General features: G+C 42.6%; 1 protein-coding gene and 1 pseudogene across 2 annotated transcripts in view; both read right to left on the bottom strand.

Annotated features, from left to right (window-relative positions):
- The window catches only part of LOC148030186 (uncharacterized), a 99,413-nt gene that overhangs the window by 13,114 nt on the left and 59,184 nt on the right, over window positions 1-27,115 (bottom strand). For both annotated transcript variants that reach the window (XM_087686460.1, XM_087686461.1), the window contains 2 exons: window positions 11,793-11,879; window positions 11,655-11,702 (listed from right to left, as the gene is read on the bottom strand). In XM_087686460.1, the coding sequence (XP_087542586.1) occupies window positions 11,655-11,702; window positions 11,793-11,879 (135 nt within the window). The remainder of the gene's footprint in view (window positions 1-11,654; window positions 11,703-11,792; window positions 11,880-27,115) is intronic.
- On the bottom strand, window positions 20,377-20,850 carry LOC148030187 (nascent polypeptide-associated complex subunit alpha-like protein 1 pseudogene; annotated as a pseudogene).

Here is a 27,115-nt window from a genome sequence, read left to right as displayed (position 1 = left end):
TGCAGGTTCAGAGAGTTTCAACAAACTTTCAACAAACTAAATTCAATGTTACAAATGATGCTAGTAACCTGAAAATGCACATATCAACTACTTGGCAGCTTGGAAAGCCAAATCACTGCTTGTCCAAAAGATTTCTTTATTGTTTGGAAAATTTAAAGTTTGGCTAGTGATATTTCTCAGAAGAAACTCAAAGAAGTACAGCTGCTATAGAACCTAGCTGGAGCAAAAGAAACAAGCCAAATGATATGAGTACAAGACCTCTTGTCATGATTTGGGGGAAAAGGGGAGAGAAGCCAAGCTGGGGGAGTGCAACACCACCAGAAAGTACCATCCTGTATTGTAAAATAAGGTATGGTAATCCCATGTGTGAACAGCTGTTGAAGCTCCTATCAATCCAAAGAATCTCCATGTACTTGCTCCCAACACTCTTGAAGGGAGTGCATGATTCACATAGATGACTATGACAACAAGCCTTGCCCTATGAAGCTCCCTATAAGCTCCCCACCTATCATCCACATAGATGAATAGGACAACCAAACCTACACCACCCTTCCTCACATAAAGTGAGTGATCTACATCCGGAACATAGAAGCCAATGTTAACAAAATACTCTATAATCTTATCAAACCATGCTCTAGGTGTTTGTTTCAACCCATAGAGTAGCCTCTTTAACCTATATGCATATGTGGGATGCTCCAAATCCTCACAACCTGTTGGGTACTCCAATTACACCTCTTCCTGCAAATCACCAAGCAAGGATGCATTCTTCACATCCATTTGCTCTATAAACTCCAACCTTTGGCTATTATCAAAGCAATCACAAATCTAACAGTTGCCATCATAGCAATTAGACTGAATGTCTCTTTATAATCTATGCCATATGTTTGTGCATAGCCTTTTGCAACAACCAACCTGGCCTTATACTTGCTAACAGAACCATTTGCCAACAAAAGAAAGCTCCCCATGTGATGCACCCAAGGCTGGGCTCTAGTCGAGGGATCGAGTTGATAGTGGAGGATCCTCCAAGTCTCTCTCCACACCTGCATTGTGTAAGTGAAGAAATGGAATGCAGTATGCAGTGGTGGTGTGCCGTGTATAACCACTTGTGCCACCTACACATAAGCACTCAATGATGAGAACTACCTAGAATCATCCAGGCAAGCAAGCCCTAGCAAAGAAGATACAGCTCATTTCAATTAGCTATGTGAGATGCAAGATCTTCCAATGCCCTTATTCACTGATTAGACATGGAAAAACAATCCTCTGCTGATTCATGTGTGAAGCATTTTTTATTGATTGATACTGAACCATGAGACAATTTGCACCTGCATCATGCATTTGTATAAGACATGCTTGACCTTCTCTCTGTATATTGCCTTCAGATATGACCAAGGTCTGAAGTTACCTTGCTTGTGCAGCATTAGGATTCTCGTGATGGCCAACTAAACTCTAATCAAGAATGATGCATAAGCCCAAACATTCAGGTTTTTAGCTCAAATACATTGCAAAGACCTAAAACCTTCATTCTGCAACCTTTGTAAATGGAAAAGATTACGGTGTAAACAGATCCCATATCTGCAGTCACTTTTTACTTTTCAAAATTGACACCACCTGAGCCATGCTTTTCAAGAAATCTATTTTGCACAAGAGTTGCTAGAACAGCAGAAGAAACTTAAAATGAAGCTGAAAATGCCAAACTGAAAGATAGAACAAAAAAGCTGCAAAGCAAGTGCAAGGGCTGAGAAACTTATTGAGCACCATCAAGACGCTCCCACAATTGCATGCTTAAAGCCAGACTGCCTTTGTGTTTGCTGATGATCGCAGCATGTCCAGACCTTCCTTTGCAGTTTTACATAACATATGTCCAAGCTTCTCCCCATAAAACCTAAGGACAACTGTAAGTTGTAGTGCTTTTAAGTCTAGTGATCCCAAGAGTTATAATCAAATCCATGGCCAAAATATGTGCTCATGTATCTCGGCACAGCTTGTGAGACAGAAATTCATACTTTCAATCGCACATAAACCCAACACAATATCCAGAAGGTAGTCAATTTTGCGCCCAAGCAGCCTCCATCTCCCCTTTTCCCACTCAACCACAATAGGTGTTACCACATCACAAATCAAGAAGCATCTATATCACAAACATGGAGCTAGTATATTGCCAAAGATTGCAACTGCTCCCCCACTCACATTCAGTTGATGTCTTCCTGAAGATTCACTTCGCTCTGGATACAAAGTTGGCTTTCATGGACAAAGTGATGGCTCCTAGGCATCTTCTCTGACTTGCAAAATGGTTGGAGATTGCCCGCCGATTCACATTCTTAAGGACTCCAACCAATCAACTCTCACTGGCACTCCAACTAGTGTCATACGAGTGGTATTCGTAAGGAAGGGGTGCTTCAAGCTTTAGTTCAATTCACCTTAGCATATGGAGGCAATGCTTGCTAGTACCTCAAACCCCGCTTAAAGTCGTCTTCACTGGCATACTTCAACAGATGGATCAAGGGTCGAGATTGCTCATTGCTCCAAGATGGAACTGCCATCACCATCTCTTTTCTTGGCCTCGATGAGTACTTCACAACATACCCCTTCAACATTGGCAGTGCCTTCAGCCATTTCATATAGAGGTAGAGGACCTTTGCAAATGCAATCTCTAAATTGATAAGGCTTCCATAAATACCCTTTTGTTTAAGTTATCATATCCACAATCTTTAAACTCCCTTCCTTGGACCATTAGAAATCCCTTCATCCATGGAGATTTCTCACAAGTGGGTCACATATACACGACTGCCTAGCCAATGCTTCACATGCAAGTTGATTGGACCTCTAGTAGTAGAATGCCCCAATACATCTCCTATCATAAAACCAAAAATAAAATAAAATCCTTTATTTTATTTTACATGGATTCAATGCTAAAAGATGGATCAAATTGAACTTTAAGGGCAAAATGTGTTGCTTAAATTAATTGTTTATTAAATTTATTTCCTTAGTACTTACTAGATATAAAGAAAAGCGTACTAAAGCTGGCGATTGATGAGTGGTCACACGTTATGGTGGACCTATGCAATGGGTTAAAGAAAAGATAGTAATATAGTATACATTTCCACATATATGACTCGATTGGGTGCATGTGATTGGAACTCAAACATATTAGGGTCAAGCTCGCATATGGAAAGGGTATTATAATGCATTCAAGTGTGGGCTAAATCTACTAGAATAAACAATTACTATCAAAGAGATGGAATCATTGTGAAATGTTTGTATAATATACATGTGTAGGCTAAAAGCTGAAAATGCATATATCTCTGTATAGAGAACTTATATAAACATTTTAGCATTATTTCTATAATGTGCTTGTGAAGAGCTTTCATATGAGGGATGACATTTTAAAAGTAGTAAATTATGTGTTCTGGTAATGCTTACTAAATTTAGTTGTTCCTATTCTTGATAGTACTCAATCCAAAACGAAATGCCATATAGGAGAGGAAGTGTCAAGACACTTGTCACAAGCTTCCAAGTGTCCTACCACTTGTTACACATCATCACATGGGGCTGGTGGACACTGGTTGTGCTACTCCACTTTTCCTTTAGCACTAGCTCTTCCCTTTCTCTTATAAAGGAAGCTCATTTTTTCTCATTCTACATCAATTTTCTTAGCTGTAAAATCTTGTAGAGCCAACTAAAGATAGCCTAAAGTTGGCCCCATCCATCTAAATCATCGTCCTCAACTCCTCCATCATCAAACATATCCATATTCCCTCTTCTTTCACTGCTGTTTTACAGGACAACAGGCCTATAAATCATTTCAACCCCCCCTTTTCAAGCACTTTTTCCATTCCATCCATCTACATCATCATCCTCCACTCCTGCATCATTGAATACCTCCATATTTCCTCTTCTTTTGCCCACTTGAACCCTCAATCTTATCTCCATTAAGTTTACGTTTCCATGGATGCAATTTTCTAAATAATCGTCATCTCCAACTTGAGCATTTATTTTCTCCATTTCTTGAAATGTTAAGTCTCGAAAACAAACGAATATTAAAATTGTTGAGCATGCTACATTGTTCAAGACATTTACACCTCCTTCAAGGATAAGGGGGGCAGCAAACCCAAGTCGCGGAGAAGTGATGCAAAGTGGCAAGGACGGCACAACGTTGGATAGCAAAGGTAGTAGCCCGAGTGACAACGAGAATCTGCAAATGAGAGACAAGCGCAGAAGCAATGAGGCCTAGAGCTGTAGCAACAGGCGAAGAGGCAGAAAAGAGTGGTTAGAGACCTCAAACCGCCACCTCGCAAGGCATTATCTCAATCTCTCATCACGGATTCTCCCTTGGTTACCCAAGAGCTACAGACCCCACGACCCCTAATTGCAATAATGCCATAGATAGATATGACAGCCCACAAAGGCAGTGATACCAACAATCCCCTAAGAGATTCAACATGTTATAAATGCACCACAATCTCCGCGACTCTTGGCTCACTAAGTGGAGTCTCCAGAGTTAATCCCATCTCAAGTACATGATGCCTAGCAAGATGGGGGAGCTGAAGAGGCCCACAAGAGTGAGTAAGAAGCAAAGGACTCAAATGCATACTTTGAGGACTTTGCCCCATTACATGCTACAACAGAGCTAGCGAAGAGGACACTTGAGAGAGTATATACCAAGAGATAGCAGAGACAAGTGTGGGTTGTAGAGCCACAGCAGTTTGAGAGCCTCGAATGCATTTCATAAGGATGCTCTCAAGCATTGTACGATGCTTGAAAAGACCTCACTTCAAACACACTTGAGCCTCCTAAGGCAAGACTTGCATAGAGCCTTAGTGGGAGGATGATTTGATATTCTCATGCTACAGGAGCACCACACAACCGCATTTCTGCCTATGGAAGCAATAGGAATACAAGCTAGAGTATGCATATGTGTTACAGAGCAATGGACCCACTCGGTACAAGGTTGGGGGAGAGCCATGTGAATCTCTGTAAGAGTGGAGGAGATGCTTATTGGTAGCTTGGTCATTTATGCTCCGAATGGCCAACGAGACAAGAGAGAGCTCTAGACTACCCTTAGCCAGTATCCTAAACCAGTCTCTACCATAGGTGGATCATTGGATGGTGGGGGGCCACTTTAATATGTTGGAGGCTCTACAAGATAGAAGAGAGATGCACACAAACTATTAGAGGACGAGAGAAGGCTACCTCGAAGGAACTCTTATATCAGATTAAAGGCCAGGACCCATGGTTCATAGCAGGAGTAACAAATGACTTGAATGAGAGCCTACAACGGATCACCTCCTTCTTTAGGGAGGAGGCCACGAGGAGGTAGGGCCTTCTAGAGAAGGAGAGGGCTGCCAAAGCATCATTGGTTGCCCTATAGAGAGGGGACAGCCAAGGTGTAGATGGACAGCTGAGAGGATGCATATGGCTAGAGCAAAGATTGATTCCATGAAGAAAACCAAATCAAAGTATAGGTTTCACACGAGAGCTTCCTTCTGGACTCAGACTGGTGGTGATAAGGTCAATGGAGATTTTTTTTGCACCACATGGCCAAAACACGATAGACAAGGTGTATGGAGATTGAAGAGAGCTGATGGATCCTTCGCACAAGACCCTTCGGAGGCAAGACAGCTGGCTACACAACCTTACACAGCTTTGCTAGGGACCACTACTAGGCCTGTCGACTATAAGAGGGACAGAAAAACTATATAGCCAAGTGCCAAGAGGGTGGTCACATACAAGATGAGTGGATTTTTGATGGTACATTTCACAAAGTAGGAGCTTGACAAGGCACTTTTGGCACTGTCCAGGAGAAGATGAACTCGATATGTCCTTCCTTTTGAGTTTTTGAGAACTTATCAAGGTAGGCCTCATTTTAACTTTTCAAGAGATTATGGTATTCAAGTTTATGCGAGAGAGACTTTTCGAGGGGCTGATTCACCTCATTCCAAGAGGAGATAGACTAGAGATCACACACTGGAGACCAATCACTTTGCTTGGAACAACCTATGCGGTCCTTGCAATGGCAATTAGCCTTAGACTAGCCCCATTGATACTAGATATTATAGGTTTTGTTCGAGCGCATAGCATCTTGGATAATATCTTCATTCTTTGGGCATCCACCGCTCTTGTTTGATCCAACAACCACGACTTGATTGTGCTCCTTCTTAACTATGAGAAGGCATATGACTGAGTGGAGTGAGAGTTCTTAGAGGGCACAATGGTGAGGATGGGATTTTTAGAATAGTGGATCAGAGGAATAGTGGCTCTTTATTCCTCAGCATATAGCCAAGTTATAACCAGTGGGGTGAGAGGAGACAAATTCAGCATTCAAAGATCAGTTAGACACATCTATCCACTTGTCCCCTTCTTGTTGTTATTTGTAGCAAAGGCCATGAGTTCCTTTTTGAGAGGTAGATCTATAGGTAGAGGCATCAAGTTACCCATCCTTGAGATTGAGGAGCTTCTTGATGTGGAGTTTGCTCATGACACAATAGTTTATCTAGATGGAGATAAAGGTACTTTTAGGGCTTTTGTGACAGCCATGGAGATATCTTGCAAAGTAGCAAGCTCCCTAATTAATTGGCACAAGTCCTAACGATTTTGGGTATGAGACACTAGACATCCAAAGTGGCGATCGCATGTAGATTTCACACGGGTTCCCCATGGTACTGCAACAAGATATCTTGGATGCCATGTGGAGATTGAAACTACCTCTTAGAGCAATAAAACTCGCACCTTGTTGAGAAACCCTTCATCTGCAATTTGCGTTTTTGTGTTTCTGTGTTTTGCGTTTAGGGTTTGCAGCCCCAAACAGGGGCACCATCCTAGACTGACTGTGCCTATTTATAGGCTACTCTTTCATTCATTCCTCACGGCTGATTCATACAATCTGTCACCTCTTCTCTCCAGCCTCTCCACTACCCTCACACCCCTTCAAGAGGACATTGCGGTTCGTGGTTTGTGGTTGTCTTCATCATCTTCCTTATGCTACGGCACCCTTGGTCCCTTGTATCACATTCACTCCATGATTCAGAACTTCATCATTCCATTCATCAGAGTTTCTACTCTCTTCTCTTCTCTTCTCCATGTTTGCCCAGTTACTCCGTGTTCCTCCCCGCAAACCCTACTGTCTCATTGGTACATCATCTTTTGACATGGTATCAGAGCCGGTTCTGCTCAAACAGTGGTAAAGATCCTCCACTCCAGTGACAACAAAGACTGGTGCAGGTTCGGCATCCAGTTCTCTTCTTCTTCCGTTGCATCAAAATCTCGTTTTTGCAGGTTTCAGGTGTTTTCAGCTTGCTGCCCACACCCCTTTCACAAAGGACATCACAGTCTCAACTGTCCCTTGCTGTCATCTACAATTTGGCACCTATTTCCAGCCTTCCACTCGCAATTCGGAGTTCTTTACAGTAGAACGACTATTGTTGATCACTTTCCATTCAGAAAACAATCTCGTTTTTGCAGATTTCAGGTATTTCAGCTTGCTACCCACACCCCAAACGCGGAGGACATCGCGGTCCAAGCTGGCCATTGCTGTCTACAACAATCTGGCGCTTGTTTCCAGCCTATCACTCACTGTTCGAAGCTAATTCAGCATATTGACTGTTGCTGCTGTTTTTTCCTGCGTTTTTAGTCTTTCTCTCTCCTGCAGGCTGTCCTGCCTACGTTTTTAGTCTTTCGCTCACTTGCTGTCTGCGTTTTTAGTCTTCCTCTCTCCTCACCTGCGTTTTTCTATTGGTTGCAACCTCTTATTGTTGGTCGCATCCTCCTCCCACTCGCAGCTCACATCCAGCCCTTCCATTGCTCTCCCACCCCTTGAGGCGGACATTGCAGTTCGTGCTTCACACTGCCCTCGCATCCCTTGAGGCGGACATTGCGGTTCATGGTTCATGGTGGCTGACCTCTTCCTTCTTCAGCAAGGCACACTGGTATCCATGGCTTCTTTACCAACAGATGACCAGACTACTGGGTGCTCCTACTATGGCATCACGGACACACCACCGATGCTTGCTGACTTCGACCTTTGCTCCCCACCCCCCCGGAGTATATGCATCTTCCACCAGGCACTTCTTGTGCCGCCTCTTCTTTCTAGGCCACAAAGATCGTTCTACATCGGCTATCAGAGTACTATGCTCAAGGCAATAAGATGCATCCGATGCGCACTAAGTCCTTTCGAGCACATGGAGGATCGATTGGCGCTACGACCTCCTGGAGATCGTTGCAATACCAACAGCAGTCTTCTCCCACTTATTTTCAGATACAGTGGCTTCCACGACCTACGGATCTGCAGTCCGCTCCATTGAGAGACAATGATTGTTTGATATCGTCTCCTCATCAGTTTGCTCCTTCGAGAGACACTGGCTGCTCGACTTCTTCCTCTTCTTTGGCTACCCAGTCTGCTTCACTGAGAGACAGCGACTGTTGCCCACCTCTTGCTCATTCTGAGCCCCACCCTTCCCCGCCCTCAACTACTCAGGTTCGAGAGGCTATCCCTCGGAGCTCTTCAGCACCCTAGATACCTTCTTCAGCATGACCGGCGGCACTTCCTTCGTCATCAAGCATTTCGGAGTCCGTGATCCATGAGTTTTTGGATTCCCTATCTACTTCAGAGGGGGATGTTATTTATTTGCCCTCAAAGGGGGCATCTATTTCTCCTTTGACTTTAGCGGGGACCCCTCCACCTCCCACCTCAGAGGGGAAACCTACTCCACATGAAGTTATTCACCCATCCTCTACTTTCTTGGGGTGGTTGTCTTCGACCAGTCATCACTTCTACTGATACCCAAGATCTTCAGGTACCACCTAGATCAGGACCTCGGAGGTTCAGCCGCGACTTGGTGACGAGGCCTTCGTATTCCTTCCAGCATGGATATACGGAGCTAGTGGCTTCTCTCCCGAGGTTGTGTTTCGAGTTCTCCAGTTCACTCTGTCTACTGGTCTTTACTGCACGTTCCCTTTCCGATGGAAATCTTGGATCTTAGGGATCCTCTAAATCTTCTTCCTCCTCTTCTCTTCTTGCCTTGGTCACTTGGTTAGCATGGAGCCACCTCCCGAGATCGAGTACGAGCATATCCTTATGGCTCTCGGCACCACACAAAGTCCGACATTCCTCCTATGCATTGCATGTTTTCATCATCTTTGTACTAGGGCACTTGGACAAGTAAACAATTTTCCCACAAGGAACACTGTCCAAGTGGCACATGTTGCATAGCATTGCATCTCCACCTCACTTTTCTCTTGTTCCCCTTTTTGGGCCTGAGAGGGGGTGTTGAGAAACCCTTCACCTGCAGTTTGCGTTTTTGTGTTTCTGCATTTTGCGTTTAGGGTTTGCAGCCCCAAAAAGGGGCACAATCCTAGACTGACTGTGCCTATTTATAGGCTACTCTTTCATTCATTCCTTACGGCTGATTCATTCAGTACATCACCTCTTCTCTCTAGCCTCTCCACTACCCTCACACCCCTTCAAGAGGACATTGCGGTTTGTGGTTCGTGGTTGTCTTCATCATCTTCCTTATGCTACGGCATCCTTGGTCCCTTATATCACATTCACTCCATGATTCGAAACTTCATCATTCCATTCATCAGAGTTTCTACTCTCTTCTCTTCTCTTCTCCATGTTTGCCGAGTTCACTCCGTGTTCCTCCTCGCAAACCCTACTGTCTTGCTAGTAGGTCATCTTTTGACACACCTCTCCTCTTGAGCATCAGACAAAAGCTTCTTTACTGGAGCTTCGCAAGAGTTTCACTAGCATGAAGAGTAGTAGTCACCAACTGGCAACCGTGTGGTACACTTCTTGTTGGGCATTCTCTAAGACATGCATCAGCTAAGTAAAGCACCTTATTAAGAACTTTATTTTGTTGAGAGGAGATAGAGCCTAACCAAAGCGAAAGTGGCTTGGGATGTCATCATATAGCCTAGATCTGACGGAGGATTAGGAAAAATAGATCTAAATAGCCTTTGGAGAAACCTCTAATAGGGAGGGTTGAAGCTACAACACCTTCACATGGAGGACCGTGACAACCCAACATCACACTAGATTTTTCAAGAGATCAAGACCAAAGATTTAGGGAGGAGCTTTGAGGTTAGATTTGCAACTGCCATTATCAGAGCATGGAGATCTGTATCATCTGGGCTTCACCAACTATCTCTAACTACAATCGTAGAGAAGAGAGGTGGCCTTTTCCCTTCAAACACTATTTGAGATCCCAATCCGGTCATGCACTTGGACAAAGGACATACTTATCATGGGGGAGATTCTCTATACATGTACCTTCGTTAGTGAGAGATTGGTTTGCATTCCCAAAGCTACCACACGAGACTCAAAGACAATGACTACAAGGTCCTAGGGAGCCAAAGCTATGATTCAGGTTGTGATGGAGGAAGTTCCACAAGATTGGCATAGAGATATGGGCACTTCTCAACGTGGATCAATCTCTTCTCTATAGGGGATATTCTTGTGTAGCCACTGCAACTAGCAAACACAACACGTTCACTTCTATAGTAGAGGAGGATCACTGCCTCCAATGAGAGAACTTTGACCAGTCGTTCACAAGGTGCTCTAGACAGAGGATTAGAGTAGTGGCACACTTTGGGAGGAAGCAACACATTCACCAAGATCCAGCTACCTATCTTATAAATGGATGGGGATATTGGGCTTATCAAAGGAGACCTTTACAAAAATTATAGTGGGATGTGGCCTTCTTTGGCTACACTACTAGACTTGGGAGAAGGATACATATGAGCAAGATCATAGCATAGGCACTAGCCAACTCCCATTGGCACAAAGAGGGAATCTCTAATGAGTTCTTCTATGAGTTTTGGAGGAGGCTACATGATAGCTTTAGGCCTAGGAAGATCTCTCTTCCTATGGCTTGTAGCCCACAAGAGCTTAGCGGTTGGCACTTGGCTTGGACACAACATGGACCTAGTGGCATGTGTGAGATGTGGCGAACCACAATAGAGACAAGGACACTGCCTATGCGACTGCCCTAGAACCCAAGAGGTATGGAGGAGCACCCTTAGGATGTTATTCCATGGCCCAACATGTGGCTATGGGGATATTCAAGGGAGTTTTCCTTTTCTCATCACTGGACAGCATCTACGTAGGATCGTCACTCCAGATTACTCGCAGGCCCAATGCCAAAGGGACCCAAGGACACTGTCACAATATCGCTGATTGCTTATATCATAGCTTGGTACATCTGGACCGCAAGTTACAGTCATGCTATTGACCTTTAGGATGTATCCACATCAGAGACTCTATCCAGGATCTAGATAGAGATCATTCTTACTCTCCATAGGAAATGGTAGAGGATGCAGGGCAGCTGTGAGAGGATGAGGAAGAGAAGAGAGCCCTTCTTGTGGACATGAGAACCAGGTCCTTTCTTCCACACTGGTCCCCCAGATGGTTTGGCATTATAGCCTGCCAGATTGGTTGTTCACACAACCATTGTATTTGTGATGTACTCAGTTGCTCTTTATAGAGTTCCTATAGAATTTCTTTTCTCCGAGAAAAATAATAATAAATCCAAATTGATTCAAAGGAACATGACATGTGTGTAACCAAAAGCACAATATTAGCAAGTACACCAGTGGTCCGTTGATGTGAATTGTCCTACCAAGAGAAAGGGCACAGTTGTGAACAAAAGAGAACATACCCTCAAAATGTTTCGAGCTTCTAAACCCTGTCTGCCTTTTGAAACTGCCTGCAGAAAGTGAACGAGGTCCTCAGAGATCATAAGTAGCACAGAGGTTCACTCTACAGATTCAAAGCTTGCTCAAAGGCTGGCACCTACCATCTGACCAACAACAGTGGTCACTGAAATTGGAGGAGAGAGAAATGGAGTATCCAAGGTGGTCAAAGTATTCACAGTTTCTATAACCTGTCACACATTAGAAAACCCCAGATTAACAGTTTACATAACAAGCAACAATCTGCAAGAAGAGATTCTAATTTCTCAGACTACTAAGTAAATATCTATAGTCTGTCACACATTAGAACACCCCGGATTAGCAGTTTCATGATACGCAATAATCAGCAAGAAGAGATTCTAATTTCTGAGGGTACTGAATAAATTTCCTTTTTTGAATGAAGATCTTGTATCCCTTGATAGATAGGGCAGATACGGCTTCAAAAGTCTGCAGAGCTTGCTACTCCTTTTCCGATCACAGTGAAGTAAGCTTACAGTTTCAATGCTGGATTTCAAGGCCGACGAGTGAAGTAAGCCTACAGTTTCAATGCCAGATTTCCGACTCTACCTATTTGGACAGGTGTTACTGTGTAAAACAGATTTGAGTGTTCTGTTGTCCTGGTTGATAGATAGGGTAGTTTTGTTTTCTGAGTATGATTAAGCAAACAGGATCTTGAGAACACGATATGTGATCTTTGAATCAGGAAGTGAGGATGGTTGCAGTTACCATGAACCATGACATGAAGCTTTTTACTGCTGTAAAAAGATGCAGTCACTAATATCTGGCTGAAATCAGAGCTATCTGAGTTGAGACACATCAGAAATCACAGCAAGGAAAACCGAAAACTTGCATTGAACTAGTGATGCAAACGCCAGCTTGCCAGAAGGTGCAATATAGATGGGACTTATTAAAAAATAAAAACTAGTGGCAACACATACTCACTGTAGCTTAATGAGATCAGCACTTGTGCGCAAACCTGAGATGAGGACAAGTTCAAACCCCAAAGAAGAATATTCACCACTGCCACAAAGCTGGCTATTTTGACAGCAAATGCCTGTCAAAGGCCAAGGATAATTCTCCTAGAAATCCTTCTCATGTGAGAATGCACTAGGGTTTGCAGAGCAGACACACGGTGTATGAACACAACGAAAACAATAAACTTGAACAAAGCACAAATGAAGAACTGAATGAGTTCTGAAAACTGAATGAGCAAATGGGGTATACAGGTGCAAAGAGTGGAGGGCTGTCCAACAGCCACTGTCTCTTTTGGGAACAAGCTGAGCGGGACTGAAGTGTCAAATGCAGCAAACCACAAATACTCGACCACTCTAGCAGTGGTGATGACAAAGAGGACTGTCACATGCAGCAGTTCCAGAGAAGATGAGGGAAGAATGTGATGCCATCATGCCAGAGAGCTGAGAGAAAGAAGAAGTCAGGCTAAGAGCAAAATGCAGCAGTGCATTATCGCAGCAAATACTTTGGGCCCCACCACAGCCTGTTCTTCAGATTACCAGATGGCCACCCCCATGGTATTAGATCCTCCTCCTTGGCTTTTCCCCCCATTCCCTCCCAGACCTCCCTTGGAGGTGTTGAACAGTTTTCTAATGACGGACTAAAGCTGCAGCTAAGCTGTTGAGCCCTTCTACTTCTTTGTTTTTTGTTATATAAATAGATACACCTTTTTATGCCCCGAAAAAAACAAAGAACTTGAAGACAAGCACCCTATAAACCTAGCTAGATAACAGATATAAGACATGAATTGAATGTTCTATGTGAAAGGAAACACAAAACAACACTCTCTCGCTCTCACTCAAAGAACATATTAAGCAAGGAAGAATCACTAGTGATGCAGGAATGTGGGATGAAACGAATGCACATGAGGTCCTATAAATAGACCCAAACATGGATGCCACACAAGGTGTGGCAAATATGAACGAAAGTAGAGACTAAAGTAGCTGTGCCCAAGAACTAAAGTGGGCATGCCCAAATTTGAGCTGGAGACACTATCTCAACACTAGGCCAAGAGTTGATTGAGTTAGGTACAAAAGAAACCAACTAATTGTCTATAGTTGATTGGGTCTTAAAGCTTTGGCCTTCCATCATTCCTTCAGCCTGGCACTCACGCCTACGCTCACATAGAGTGTCGGTGATCATAGGACACTGGGGCACTTTTTACTCTCCGTACGATAGGTTTTTTCCCCCATACTTATTCTCTTTTTTCGTATGTGCCTATGTTACACATTTACGGGCACTTATCATGTTCAACAATGAACACCCCTTACAGCCCTAAGGTTTAAGGGTTGTACTTTGTACTTACATTTTACACTCTTTCAATCTATTGCATTGGGTGTCGTGCTTCACTCTCCACACTGTCTACCGCACTCTCAGCTGAGCTTCGATCCTCTCAATCTCTCACATTTGGTATCAGAGCTGAGTATAGCTCAGTCCCTTCACAGAGTACAGCTCAGCTCAGCTCAGCTTAGCCTTTCAGCTGGAATAGTCAGATCCCAACTCCCACCTGTCAGAGGTCTGCAGCTCCTCCCTGCACCAATGCCGCCCGCCTCAGCTCCTCCCTGCAACACCGCCGCCCACCTCTAGCTCGAATGGCACCACCTGGCAGTGACGCTCCTGTGCCTGTCATCCGCCTACTCGGCGCTGTCCTACGCCGCCTGTCCGCCCAGGGGCCCGCCTGACTGTCCTGCACCCGCCTGCCTGCCTCCTGCGCTGCCTTAGCCAGCCTGCCCGCATGTCTGCCAGCGCCCCCGTGGCACTGCTCTACTCCAGTGCCAACGCCCGTGCCCTCAGCAGTCCCCCGCCCTGGACTACGACCCCTGGTGTGTGATGCTCTGCCCTTGATCTGCACAGCACCGCAGCAGCTCGCCACGCTTGCAGACCAGCCCGTCACTGCTGTCCATTTGGATTGACTCATTGTCACCGTGGAAGTGGAGTATGTGTTTGCGATTGTCATTCTACTTATGGAGTAGGCCATGTTGTTGGCTCTTCTCGTGTGTGGATACAAATCAGAGTTGACTCTCCATGACGAGGAGGAGTGTAGGGGCTGAAGTTGTGTTTGTGGTGTTTGGAAGATCAAGTGAAATATTGAGCTAAAAATGCATTATCTGCTGATTACCCGTTTAAACAACCCTGAAACGTGCTTAATTAATTAAATCACCAAACTTTCATTACAAGAAATGCATTCCTAGGAAGTGTCTATGTCCCATAAGCCAAACCCAAATTCAGCTAGACCTATCCATCTATAAATGGACAAGCTACCCTCCACTCAGCCTATTCCTATTTTGCAAATTGCTAGTGTACTACTTTGCTGTCTGCACCCCATTCACAAAGGATATCTCAGTTCGAGCTGCTGTCTACTACTGTACAACACTTGGCACCTCCTGATCAGCCATCTCCATCAGCTGGAAACCTGCCTACAGCCCGCCCGCCTCTCCTACCGATTCATCATCTACTGCTGCTGTTGGACCCTAACAGCTATCACCAGCCAGCCACATAGCCTGCAGCCCCTGCGTTTGCTGATTCTACTGTCGCCATCAGCTGCCATGTAGACTGCTGCCTGCATTTACCTATTTTACCACTATATCGTTGCCACATCATCACACACTACTGTGTTTGCTGTTTTCTGCATTTCCCAGCTCCATCAAACACTGATCCAGCTTTCGAAGCTGCATTTGCTGCTGCCTAACACCTTGAAGGCTGCTTGCTATGTTTCGGGATCCGCTTGAGTGTGTCATACTCTTCAATTCATATTCTTTACCCCAATCCTTGAGACATGAAATTTTGAGGTTCAATATTCACCTTGCATAGTGTGTTTGTTGCATTGAGCATTGTATTTATTCATCATTTATATTCTTTCATCTTTTGTGCTCATGGTCTTTGTGTTACCCTAACCCTTACTGTATTTCTTTATCAGATGGTGCATTTGTTGTAAGATTGTGTTTGTATTCTGTAGTCAAGCATTTCTTTACATAATACCAAAGCTAAGTGCTCATTGAAAAAGTCTAGGCCCTTGATAAGAAAACCCATCTTCAAAAATAAGAACAACATAGGGAAGATGGCATTGAGCACTTCAATGCCAACTCAGTCTCTCTCATAGCCTTTGTCGAGAACGGAGCACGACTGGGTTCCACAGCTTACCTTGCCAAGTTGCAACATGGGTGGAGATACTTCGAACTATCCTAGAGAAACTAGACCATATCCTATTACAAATGAGGAGCTGAAGGTGATCATTGCTCACAGAGCAAAGATCCAAGAGCTTGACAGATGGATTGAACTTCAAGAACAGCTACTCAATGAAGATATCTATGATTGATTCTCTTTAGATATTATACATAAATCTAATAATATTGCACGGCCCCATTAAGACCTCCATCAAGGATGGGCTCCTCTATTGGAGAAAGAGATCTGGAGTATATTCCTTTCTTTTAGACCCATCCTTCCACTCTGGTGCAAGGTACACAAGTTTCAACTCATGTACCTGCTCATTCTTTTAATTTTACTCCTTTGCCACATTTTAGCAAAGATCACGAGGAAGATGGAGTTCAAGTATGTTGACCATGGAAAAGGTTCTCTAGTGGATCAATTCTTCTATGTTGACGCATGCAAGTGGGATTATAAGAAAAGTTATGTAAAGGGTCTTCCATTTTTCCTTCTTTGAATTATGCTTCTCATAGTTAGAACGATTTTGATGTTTCATCCTTATTATATTTTGCATCTTCATCTTCATTTCAATTTCCATCATTAAATCAACAAAATAAATTTAATGCATCTACATCATTTATACCTCAATTTTAAAACCCCCCAAGGGGTTCTTCGAACATAGGTATAACCTTTAGAACCTTTACATCTTCACTTCTGAGTGGTACTCGTGCACCTATGGGCGAGGTTCGTCCTTCACATTATGCACCTTTGGAATATTCACAACATGAGGTACCTATTCAAACTTACCCAAGTGTGGACCTCACTTCAATTGATATCACAATTTGCTAGCATAGCAATCCCTAGTGGTCAATCTGCTTATTCCACTATGCCTCACTTGATAGTTTCTCAACGTTTAAGAGTCCCCATGCATTCTTCATAGGCTCTATTATTCACTCTTAGCTTATTCCTATCTTCCCACCCTATCTCCTATCCTATCCCTACTATCCATCTTACCATTTTTTCCAAATATCTCACAATTCTTTGTCTTCATCAACCAAGCATACTATTAATGATAAGACTCCTTTTAACAAGTCTAATTATACTTCTTGGTCAAATATGATGAGACATGTTCTAGTTTCTCAAAACTTGTGGAACCTTGTCTAAGGGCCTGTATCCCAACGAGACCCATGCCTTGTTCCCCCAAAGGTTGTCCACTCATTGAAGGCAAAAATGTCCCTGCTATAGTCGAGTTGATGCAAGGTCTACTTCCACAATTTCGCTCATAGCTACAACACTTTATCCTAGCTTCCGAGCAATGGAAACACTTAATTGACCACTATGCAAGTTGGAAAAGGACCCGTCATATAAACCTCAACCATACGCTTCAAAACTTTAAAATCATTGACTAGGATAATCTTAAGGTCAAGCTAGCTGAGTATCACCAACTTCTCACTGAATTCACTACAGGAGCTTCTAAGTCTCCTAATGAGCAGGTCACTTTATTCCTAAAGAAGCTGCCTCGAAGATATTTCGATTTTATACAACAAGTGATCTCACAACCTACCATGCCTATGTTCTATAAATTTGGGTGTCAACTATTGCGTTACACTCAACTCTTTGATCGATTTCATAGTGCGTCCCCCATAGAGGGGCCTTTCATTCTCTTCTCAAAAGGGGCATCAAGGAAAAGACGAGAAATCTAACTAGAAACCAAAATCAAAATCAAAACCAAGCTAGTGAGTCACAAGGGGACTCACAATCTTCCTTAAAATCCGAGTAACAAAATGTACCAAAGAAAAAAAAGTATTGCCAACATTGTCAAAATGCTAGCCACTTTGATCATGAGTGTCGATCAAAGGCAAAAGATACCCAACCCAAATCTAAGAAGTAGACCCCCAACCCCTAAGTCAACTAACCTCCAACGGGAAAGGCAAGGTGGTGGCAACCAAAATCAAGGGCCATGGGGAGGCCAAACCCATAGTACCGCTGGTCAATTATCACAGTCTTTGGTTCTCAACTCCAGAGGACATGTTTGACTAGTATGTTGAATATGAGACCCACCTCGTCTCTGTAGATACATCAAAAGGCTACAAGCTTAGTCCATATTTGCAAGTTACCTCTTGCCAGGATGATTGTGGAGAGAGCCCACTCTACCCAACCGAGCACATCCTCTCCTGTTTGGATCATGGATAGTGAAATAACAAATCATATGATCCCTACCTAGGATATTTTTCTCTCTCGAGCCCCTACTGCCAAGAATATCCAGCATAGGAATAACTTCTCATTTAAGATCCATGGTCTAGATAGTGTCAAATTTGATACTGACGAGGGTCGAGGTCTCATTTTGCTAGCTGATGTAAATTATGTCCCCAAGCTTGGGGTGATCTTTTTGTTTGTTCAATAGCTTTGCCAATTGGGGCGAGCAGCTTTCTTTGCTATAACCACAATCGAGATCATAGATTCTCAAATTGGTTTAGTGATTGCTCATGGCAAGGCATGGCCTAGTAGCCTCTACATGATGACTCGGTTTCTCTCCCAACCGAGAGTCGAGCGCTTAGAGTTTCACTGCTTTCAGGCTCTACCCACCACATGGGGCTACAAACAATGAGTGTCTTTGGCATTATTCCTTTGACAACTTGAGTATGACTCACTCTATGAGTTGTCGCACCGTCCTATGGTTCAGGGCCTTCCATGCCTTAAACTATCCAAGGATGTCTCTCTAGCTTAACAACTCGAGAGAAACCACCACATACCATTCCCTTAATAGATCACACAGCGAGTTGAGGCACCCCTACAATTGATTCATATCAATCTTTGTGGACTGACATCTATCGCCGCTCTCAATGGCACACTGTATTTCTTTTTGATAGGAGACTTACAATTGATTCATGTCAACCTATAGTCTTGGCAGGCCACTAGGTAGTAGACATATGCCCTTTGTCTGACATCTTGGCTGCCTTGGGGTGAAATACCTTAGGGAGAAGGTAGACTATATAGGCTAGGGCTAGTACAACCCCTTTCTAGTTCCAATTTTGGGCCTAAAAAGAGGTGTTGAGCTAAAAATGCATTATATGCTAACTAGCCATTTAAACAACCCCAAAATATGCCTACTTAATTGGATTACCAAACTTTCATAAAAAAAACGTGTGTTCCTAGAGAGAGTCTGTGTCCCATAAGCAAACCTTAATTTGGGAGGACCCATCTATTTATGAATACACAGGCTACCCTCTAGTTAGCCTATTCTTGTTTTGCAGATTGCGAGTGTACTACTCTGCTGTCCACACCTTGTTCACAGAGGATATCTCAATATGAGCTATTGTCTACTACTGTCAAACACTTGGCACTGCTGATCAGCCATCTCCATGATCTGGCACTCTGTCTACTACTATCAAACACTTGGCACCTAGCGATCAACCATCTCCATCAGCTAGTACCCTGTCCACAACCTGTGTTTACTGTTGATTCATCATTTCCTACTGCTGCTGGACCTTGATAGCTATCGCTAGCCTGCCACATGGCCTTTAGCCCTTGTATTTGTTGATTCTACTGTTACTATCAGCTGCCACTTGGACTACTGCCTACGTTTACTTGTTTTCAGCCATGCCACAACTATCACATCATCACAAACTATTGCATTTGCTGTTTTCTACACTATCTAGCTCCATCAAACACCAATCCAGCCTTTTGAGCTGTGTTTTCCGCTTCTTTACAACCTCAAAGGCTTATGACTACCTTTCAGGATCCATCAGAGTATGACACATTCTTCAACTCATACTCTCTCCCCCTGTCCTTGAGACATAGAAGTTCAAGGTTCAATACTCACCTTGCAATGTGTTTGCTACATTGAGCATTGTATTTATTCATTATTCAATTTTTTTCATCTTTTGTCTTCCTTGTCTCTATGTTATCCTAACCCTAAACTATGTTTCTTTATTAGATTGTGCATTTGTTGTACAATTGTGTTTGTATTCTATACTTGAGCATTTCTTTACACATAATTCCTTACAGGCTAACGATTGAAGGTCTCCCCCAAGGTGCTCCTTGGTGATCTACTTGCCTATGTGCCACTGAGTTGTTGAGAGTTAGCAATGCTATGCTCTTGATTTGTAAGCCATCGATGGACAAATTGGAATTCCTTGATGAGGTTTTACATCATTTTAATCTAGGGTTGCTTTTACATCATTTTAAAATGAGAGTGTGTGTTTTTGGCGAACTTGCTTAGGGGAGCTTTTACATCATTTTAATCTAGGGTTGCTAAGTCAACGGCATCCATGCAAGTCTACCAATCTAAGATCTTTCCAACAACAAGCTCCAACTACGATCCATCTATTAAATCAAAGGCTTTTTGTTGAGAAATAAGCCAAAGTCTAAGGCATAGTCTAAGCCTTATCATATTGTTGTATGTAAAGTGTCCTTAAGTTTGGGGTATCTATCTTGGAGGATACCATTTTTAGTGTGGGTAGACTGTTGGAGGAATGGTTGGAGAATAATGGAGGAGAAGTTGACTTGAGATCCAAAAAAACTATGCTTGTTTCATCTTAGTCTCCCTCTACTTTCAGTTTTATCATTTGGTATCAGAGCAGACACTGCTTTAGATCGTGATACTCCAGCCTATGTCATAACTAACTCGATATTCTTAGGCTCAACACCAGTCTCGTCCACCTCTTCATCATCTTCAGGCACAGCTACAGATGATTTCGTGATTTCGTGTGACAGATCGGGGGCTTTAAACTGTTCAGCAGTCTGTGTCTGTAATTGAGTGTTGAGGTCCTCAATTTTTGCTTCTCCGAACACAATACACAGGTTTCATGCCAAGCTTTTGCATTTTTTTCTGCTTTTCTTCACACTGCGACTCTGTTTCCCTTTCCCGTTGGCAAGGCCACCATCTTCTCCATCTAGTTCAGGGGCATCGTCATCATGGTCCTCAACCAGTGGATCATCCTGGAGCTTCTGCTGCTCGAGCTCAGAGGCGAGGTCAGCAGCGCTCTCCTCGGCCGTCATGGTGCCTGAGTGGCACGGGCTGCTTTACTTGTTTGTCCCATACAAGACAATGTCTCTGGGTATATAGCTGAGCAAGGAATAAGTGCACAATCAGGCCGCAGCTCAAAGGGGGCGCCACCAGTCTTGCTAGAAACAAAGTCAGACAAAGCTGCTACATCAACAGGTTCCCTTCGACAGCTTTCACAGACAGCCTTCAGCACAGGCTTTGCAATAGGCCCAGTTTTGACAATAAATTCTAGATACGACTCAGGCAATGTCTCAGGCCGCATTACATATGCATACATAACCTGAGCACATGCAATAGCAAATAACAAGGTGTTGCCATGTCTCCAGTGACTGCCCCACAGATGAAACTTGTTTTTTGATTTTGCTGAATTGTACACACACTGTGCAAGAGTAAATTTAAACAAATTTCAGGTTTCATCATGCCTACAAGCTTTGCAACAGATAAAGCAAGAGTTTTATGTGGTCAAGAACAAGCTAGAAACTTTGTTACAGCTAGAGCAACAGATTTTAGCTGCAGGAGGATCTTTGCCTATGATGCAATGATCAGTTTTGGAGGTCAATCCTGTATTTTGCCAGTTTCTGTTTGTTGCGAGTACAGCCTAAAGAAGCTGATGGGATAATCAGTAATCATTACCTTTTAAGAAAATACAGAGTTTGTGTTGCTCTATGCTCATCACAGCAGGAGAGAGTGACATCTTGTAACTGGTTATAGTAAAACCAAGAAGCCAGCTGCTGTCCTGATGAAAAGAAATGCAAGGCTAGGTCCACATCTTGCTGTTGGCAGAATATTATGGATGAAGTGTTCCATTGTAGAAGTGCCAAGTGCAAGGATAGTGTGCTTCAAGTGCCATAAATACAGTCCAAGACACCATACCATGCCACAATCTACAGGAAAAACCAAATACCTTGCTTGACAAACTTAAGCCAAAAGAAATTTAAAAATTGCAGGAAAAGTGGTCAACTTTAGACCCATGTTTTAATGCATTTTGGGTCACACAGACATCGTGTGGAATCCGATTTGGATGGTTCTTGCTGGGAACTGAATGTATGACATGTTGGCATCATGGATGGATGTATATGACAGTTTTTGGACACATGTATGACAGTCATATTGCTGAATACCATTTCTGGACAGATTGTATTGTTGTTTTCTTCTGAATTTGCAGCAGTCATAATGTCTGACACGGCACAAATCACTCAAATCGTGGGGGACAAATTGACCAAAGACAACTATAGTGTTTGGTCCTACAGGATGGAGAATTTTTTGATGGGTAGAGGTCTATGGGATCTCATAACAGGTGATGATGAATGTCCAGAAGTTCCCGAACATCCAACTGAAGAGCAAAAGAAAGCGTACAAGGATTGGACTGGGAAGAACGGGAAGGTTTTGCATTGGATCTCCATATGTATTTCAGAAACATTGATTCCTCATATAAAAAAGGCAAGCACTTGTAAGGAGGCATGGGAAATCATAGAAAAGATGTATGGAACATGTACAGAGGCTCGTAAGATACAACTTAAGCAGAGATTACATGGTGCATGGAGAGGCAATCACAGTATCAGTGACTATGTGGCAGAAATCAAGCAAATTTCAGAAGACCTTGCATCCATTAATGCACTTGTTGATGATGATGATTTAGTGTCAGTGACACTAAATGGGCTTGGACCAGCTTTCAAATCTTTGGATACCTCTATTTCCGTTAGGGGAGGCTCTATGCCTGACTTTGAGGAGCTTATTGGATTGCTGCTTACATAAGAAATCAAGTTGGGATTGAATGCATCTAGCAGTGGCAAAAATGCAGGTGGAGATAGTGTTTTCTATCACCAGAGAGGTCGTGGCAGCTCATCTAGAGCTAGAGGCTCTTCACCTGGTCGTAGTAATTATGGTTTTGCTCGTGGAAGAGGCAACTTTGGTCGTGGTGACTTCATGCATAGAGGCAGGGGGAGATCTTTCCCTAGAGGTAGAGGACGGTCTAGTCCTTCTTCACAAAGAGATGGCACTTGTCATTATTGTGGGCAGTTTGGTCACTTTGAGAGGGATTGTTATCAGAAACAAAATGCTATGTCTAGGGATCATGGAAGGACCCAATATGGCCACTATGCAAGCACTTATGGTGGTACAGGTTATGGACCTAGAGGTGGATCGCCTAGAGGTCATTTATTTGCTATGGAGCATGTGCTTGGGAGCATGACTCATCCTCCTCGTGAGAATGACTGGTTTTTGGATTCAGGAGCTACAAACCACATGACTCATCATGCTGAGTGGTTTGATAGCAAGGAGCAAGTGCAGAATGATGAATATGTTGCCACCGGTGATGATACTTTACACAAAATTACTCATATTGGTAGTGTGCCACTTGTTACTAAAGCTGGGATTGAGAACAAGCTTGGTAATATACTTTATGTGCCCACAATAACTAAGAACCTAGCATCGGTTGATTAAGGATTGTAGGTGAGATTCAATAAGTTTGGATGTTTCATTGAAGAGTTTCATAATGGGAGAACTGGCAGGGTGATTGCTCATGGTAGAAAGGAAGGGAGATTGTTTGCTTTGGATGCAGGTACTCCAGTGATTCAAAACTCTATGTATGTTGAGAGAGGACATGGGCAAGATAAGGATGTGGAATTATGGCATAGACGGATTGGTCATCTTAATTTGCAAAGATTGAAGCAAATGCAATCCAAACAGATAGTCCGTGGTTTACCGCATTTAGGATATGTGAATTTTGATCATGTATGTGAGGCTTGTCAAGTTGGCAAGCAGTTCAGATTGCCATTTCCAAAGAGGGGGAGAATAAGCAACTATCCTTTGGAAATAATACACTCAGATATTTGGGGCCCATGTCAGAATGTTTCCATGAGCGGAAAATGTAGATTCTATATCACTTTCATTGATGATTTCAGCAGGATGACTTGGGTGTACTTTATGCAGCATAAAAGTGAAGCATTTGAAAAGTTCTTGAAATTTAAATCTATGGCTGAAAAGCAGTTTGGATGCTACATAAAATGTTTGAGGTCACATAATGGTGGAGAGTACATGTCATATGAGTTTTGTGACTTCTTGAGAGATCATGGTATCAAAAGGCAATTGACATGCAGGTATACACCTCAGCAAAATGGTGTGGCTGAAAGGAAAAATCGGATTATTGCAGAGGTTGCAAGGGCAATGATGAATCGAATGAACATGCCATTGTCATATTGGGCAGAAGCAGTGCATACTGCAGTTCACATTATGAATAGAACACCTACAGCCTTGATTCATAATATGTCACCATATGAGAGAATGTATGGCATGAAACCCACTGTTGCATACTTTAGAGTCTTTGGATGTGTCTATTATGTTCATGTTCCGGATTATTTGAGAAAGAAGATGGAACCTAAGGCTGTAAAATGCATTTTCCTTGGATATCCTGATAAGAAGAAGGGATACAAATGCTATGATCCAGTGAATAAGGAAGTATACATAAGCAGGGATGTCAATTCAGTGAATATGAATCATGGTACAAGCCCAAAATTGCAGTGGATGTTGATTCCTATGAAAGCAATGATGATAATGGCTATGGAAGAAAAATTTCAGCAAACAGCAAGGCTGAAAATCAGCATGTGGAAGATGCTTCAGGACCTCAAGAGAATGTGGAAAGCAATGGCAGCTACAGTCCATGGAGTGGTAGATTGAGAAATGCACAAAGGAGTGCAGAAGTTGCAAAAGGTAAGAGACCAATGACTGAAAGTTCAGAAGATGAATCTATAGATGACGAGTATGGCATTCCGCATGTTAAAACACCTAGCACTAGAAGTGCAAGAAAGTATGTGCCACCACATGCTAGATCAGATGAGACACACGGTAGTGCTCCTCAATTGAGAAGGTCAAAAAGGGTAAGGTATCCAGTTGATAGATTGACTTATAATGGGTTCATGAAGATGCATTATGCATACATGGTTTCTTATGTACAACATGTGGAACCTACTTGCTTTGAAGAAGCAGTAGAGAGCAAAGAGTGGAGACAAGCAATGGATGAAGAGATGAATGCACTAAGGAAAAACAAGACTTGGGATTTGGTGAAACTACCTTATGGCAAGAAGTCCATTGGATGTAAATGGGTTTACAAGGTCAAATGTAAGTCAGATGGTTCTCTTGAAAGGTATAAAGCAACGCTAGTTGCAAAAGGATATGCACAAACTTATGGTTTGGACTATGAAGAAACATTCAGTCCAGTAGCTAAAATGACGACAGTGAGATCGCTAATTGCTTTGGCTTCTGTCTATGGTTGGAGGCTTTATCAAATGGATGTGAAAAATGCATTTTTGAATGGCAACTTAGAAGAGGAAGTGTACACGGATCAACCACAGGGCTATGTGGATCCAAAATACCCACATTATGTATGCAGGTTGAAGAAGGCTTTATATGGACTGAAGCAAGCACCAAGAGCATGGTGTGATAGAATCAGCAAATTCTTATGCAGTATGGGATTTCAGCAGAGCAAAGCTAATTATTCACTTTATGTGAGGCATATAGAAGATGGTATGGTTGTTGTGGTCATCTATGTTGATGATCTCATTATTATAGGTACACTTGAGAAGGAGATTACTCAAGTCAAGCATGGGTTACATAAAGAGTTTGATATAAAGGATCTTGGTTTATTGAGATACTTCTTGGGTATTGAGGTTATTGACACACCTCATGGTATATGGCTGATACAAAGGCAATATGCATTGGAGATGTTAGAAAAATATAGCATGACAGGATGCAAACCGGTTGATACACCATTGGATCAAAATGCTAAGTTGATGGATGGTGGATCTTATGTTGAGGATGTTACTATGTTCAAAAATATGGTTGGTAGTCTTATCTACTTGACCATTACAAGACCAGACTTGAGTTACGTTGTTGGATTGATAAGTCAGTTTATGCAGAAACCATGCAAATCACATTTGGATGTAGTAAGAAGAGTTCTTAGATATGTGAAGAAGACAGGTGGATTTGGGCTGTTTTATAAAAAAGGAATCAAGCCTACATTGTTTGGATACTCAAATGCAGACTGGGCAGGTAGCTCTATGGATAGAAGATCTACTAGTGGCTATGCATTCTCATTGGAGCAGTAAGAAGCAACCTACAGTTGCTTTATCAAGCACTGAAGCAGAGTATAGAGGCATTGCATTGGCAGCATGTGAGCAGACATGGCTGAGATTGATCCTATATGACATGGGGATAGAGATTGATGGTGGAGCCATTATGTATTGTGACAATGTTAGCAGTATTATGTTGGCAAAGAACCCAGTCTACCATGCAAGAACAAAACACATAGAAGTGCACTATCATTTCATTAGAGAAAAAGTCATTGATGGAGAGATTGACTTGGTCCATGTGAAGACCAATGACCAAGTTGCTGATATCTTTACCAAAGCATTAGGTAAAGATAAGTTTGAGTACTTCAGGAGTGCACTTGGAGTATTACCTTTGCAAGCTCATTCTGAGCTTGAGGGGGAGTGTTGAGAAATAAGCCAAAGTCTAAGGCATAGTCTAAGCCTTATCATATTGTTGTATGTAAAGTGTCCTTAAGTTTGGGGTATCTATCTTGGAGGATACCATTTTTAGTGTGGGTAGACTGTTGGAGGAATGGTTGGAGAATAATGGAGGAGAAGTTCACTTGAGATCCAAAAAAACTATGCTTGTTTCATCTTAGTCTCCCTCTACTTTCAGTTTTATCACTTTTTTGTGAAGTTGTTAATGTTTTTTAATGTTTTTATGTATTCTTAAATCAAGTATAATGGATTGTCAAGACATGTCTAAAGGGCTATTGGTCTAGCTCCCTACAACCAACAAATACATTGATAACAATCTTTCTCCTCAGATAGCAACCACCTTCACAAACAATCCCATTAGTTGTTAGCAACACATATTACTAAAGCATTAGTCTACAAATTATACTTATAGCTTTGAATTTAAATTGTGCTTGTAAAAGTGCAATGACCTCATGGATATTGCTCATCCACTTTGATGAGCTCATATAAGAGGCTTTTTGTTTTGCTATCCCAACATGTTGCACTTTGCATTGAATTTTGTTTGTGATACTTTCTTGCCTCTATCCCTCATGATGGGCTAAGGATACCCCTTCCTTGAGAATATTTCCACCATAAGGGTCCTCACCTCAATAATAAGAAATAGGTTAGTTTTCATATAAACACATGACCCAACCCGCTATAGGTTAAATTCAATACAAAAGGATTTGTTTGTACCTCTTTCTCATCATCATATTGTATTGTA

This window comes from Lygodium microphyllum, chromosome 10 (genome assembly GCF_053477565.2).
Source record: "Lygodium microphyllum isolate KBCC chromosome 10, Lygodium_microphyllum_v1.1.10, whole genome shotgun sequence".
In the NCBI taxonomy this organism is placed as follows: Eukaryota; Viridiplantae; Streptophyta; class Polypodiopsida; order Schizaeales; family Lygodiaceae; genus Lygodium; species Lygodium microphyllum.
Note: the sequence above shows the minus strand (reverse complement) of the source record. Positions and strands in the feature narration are given on the sequence as shown.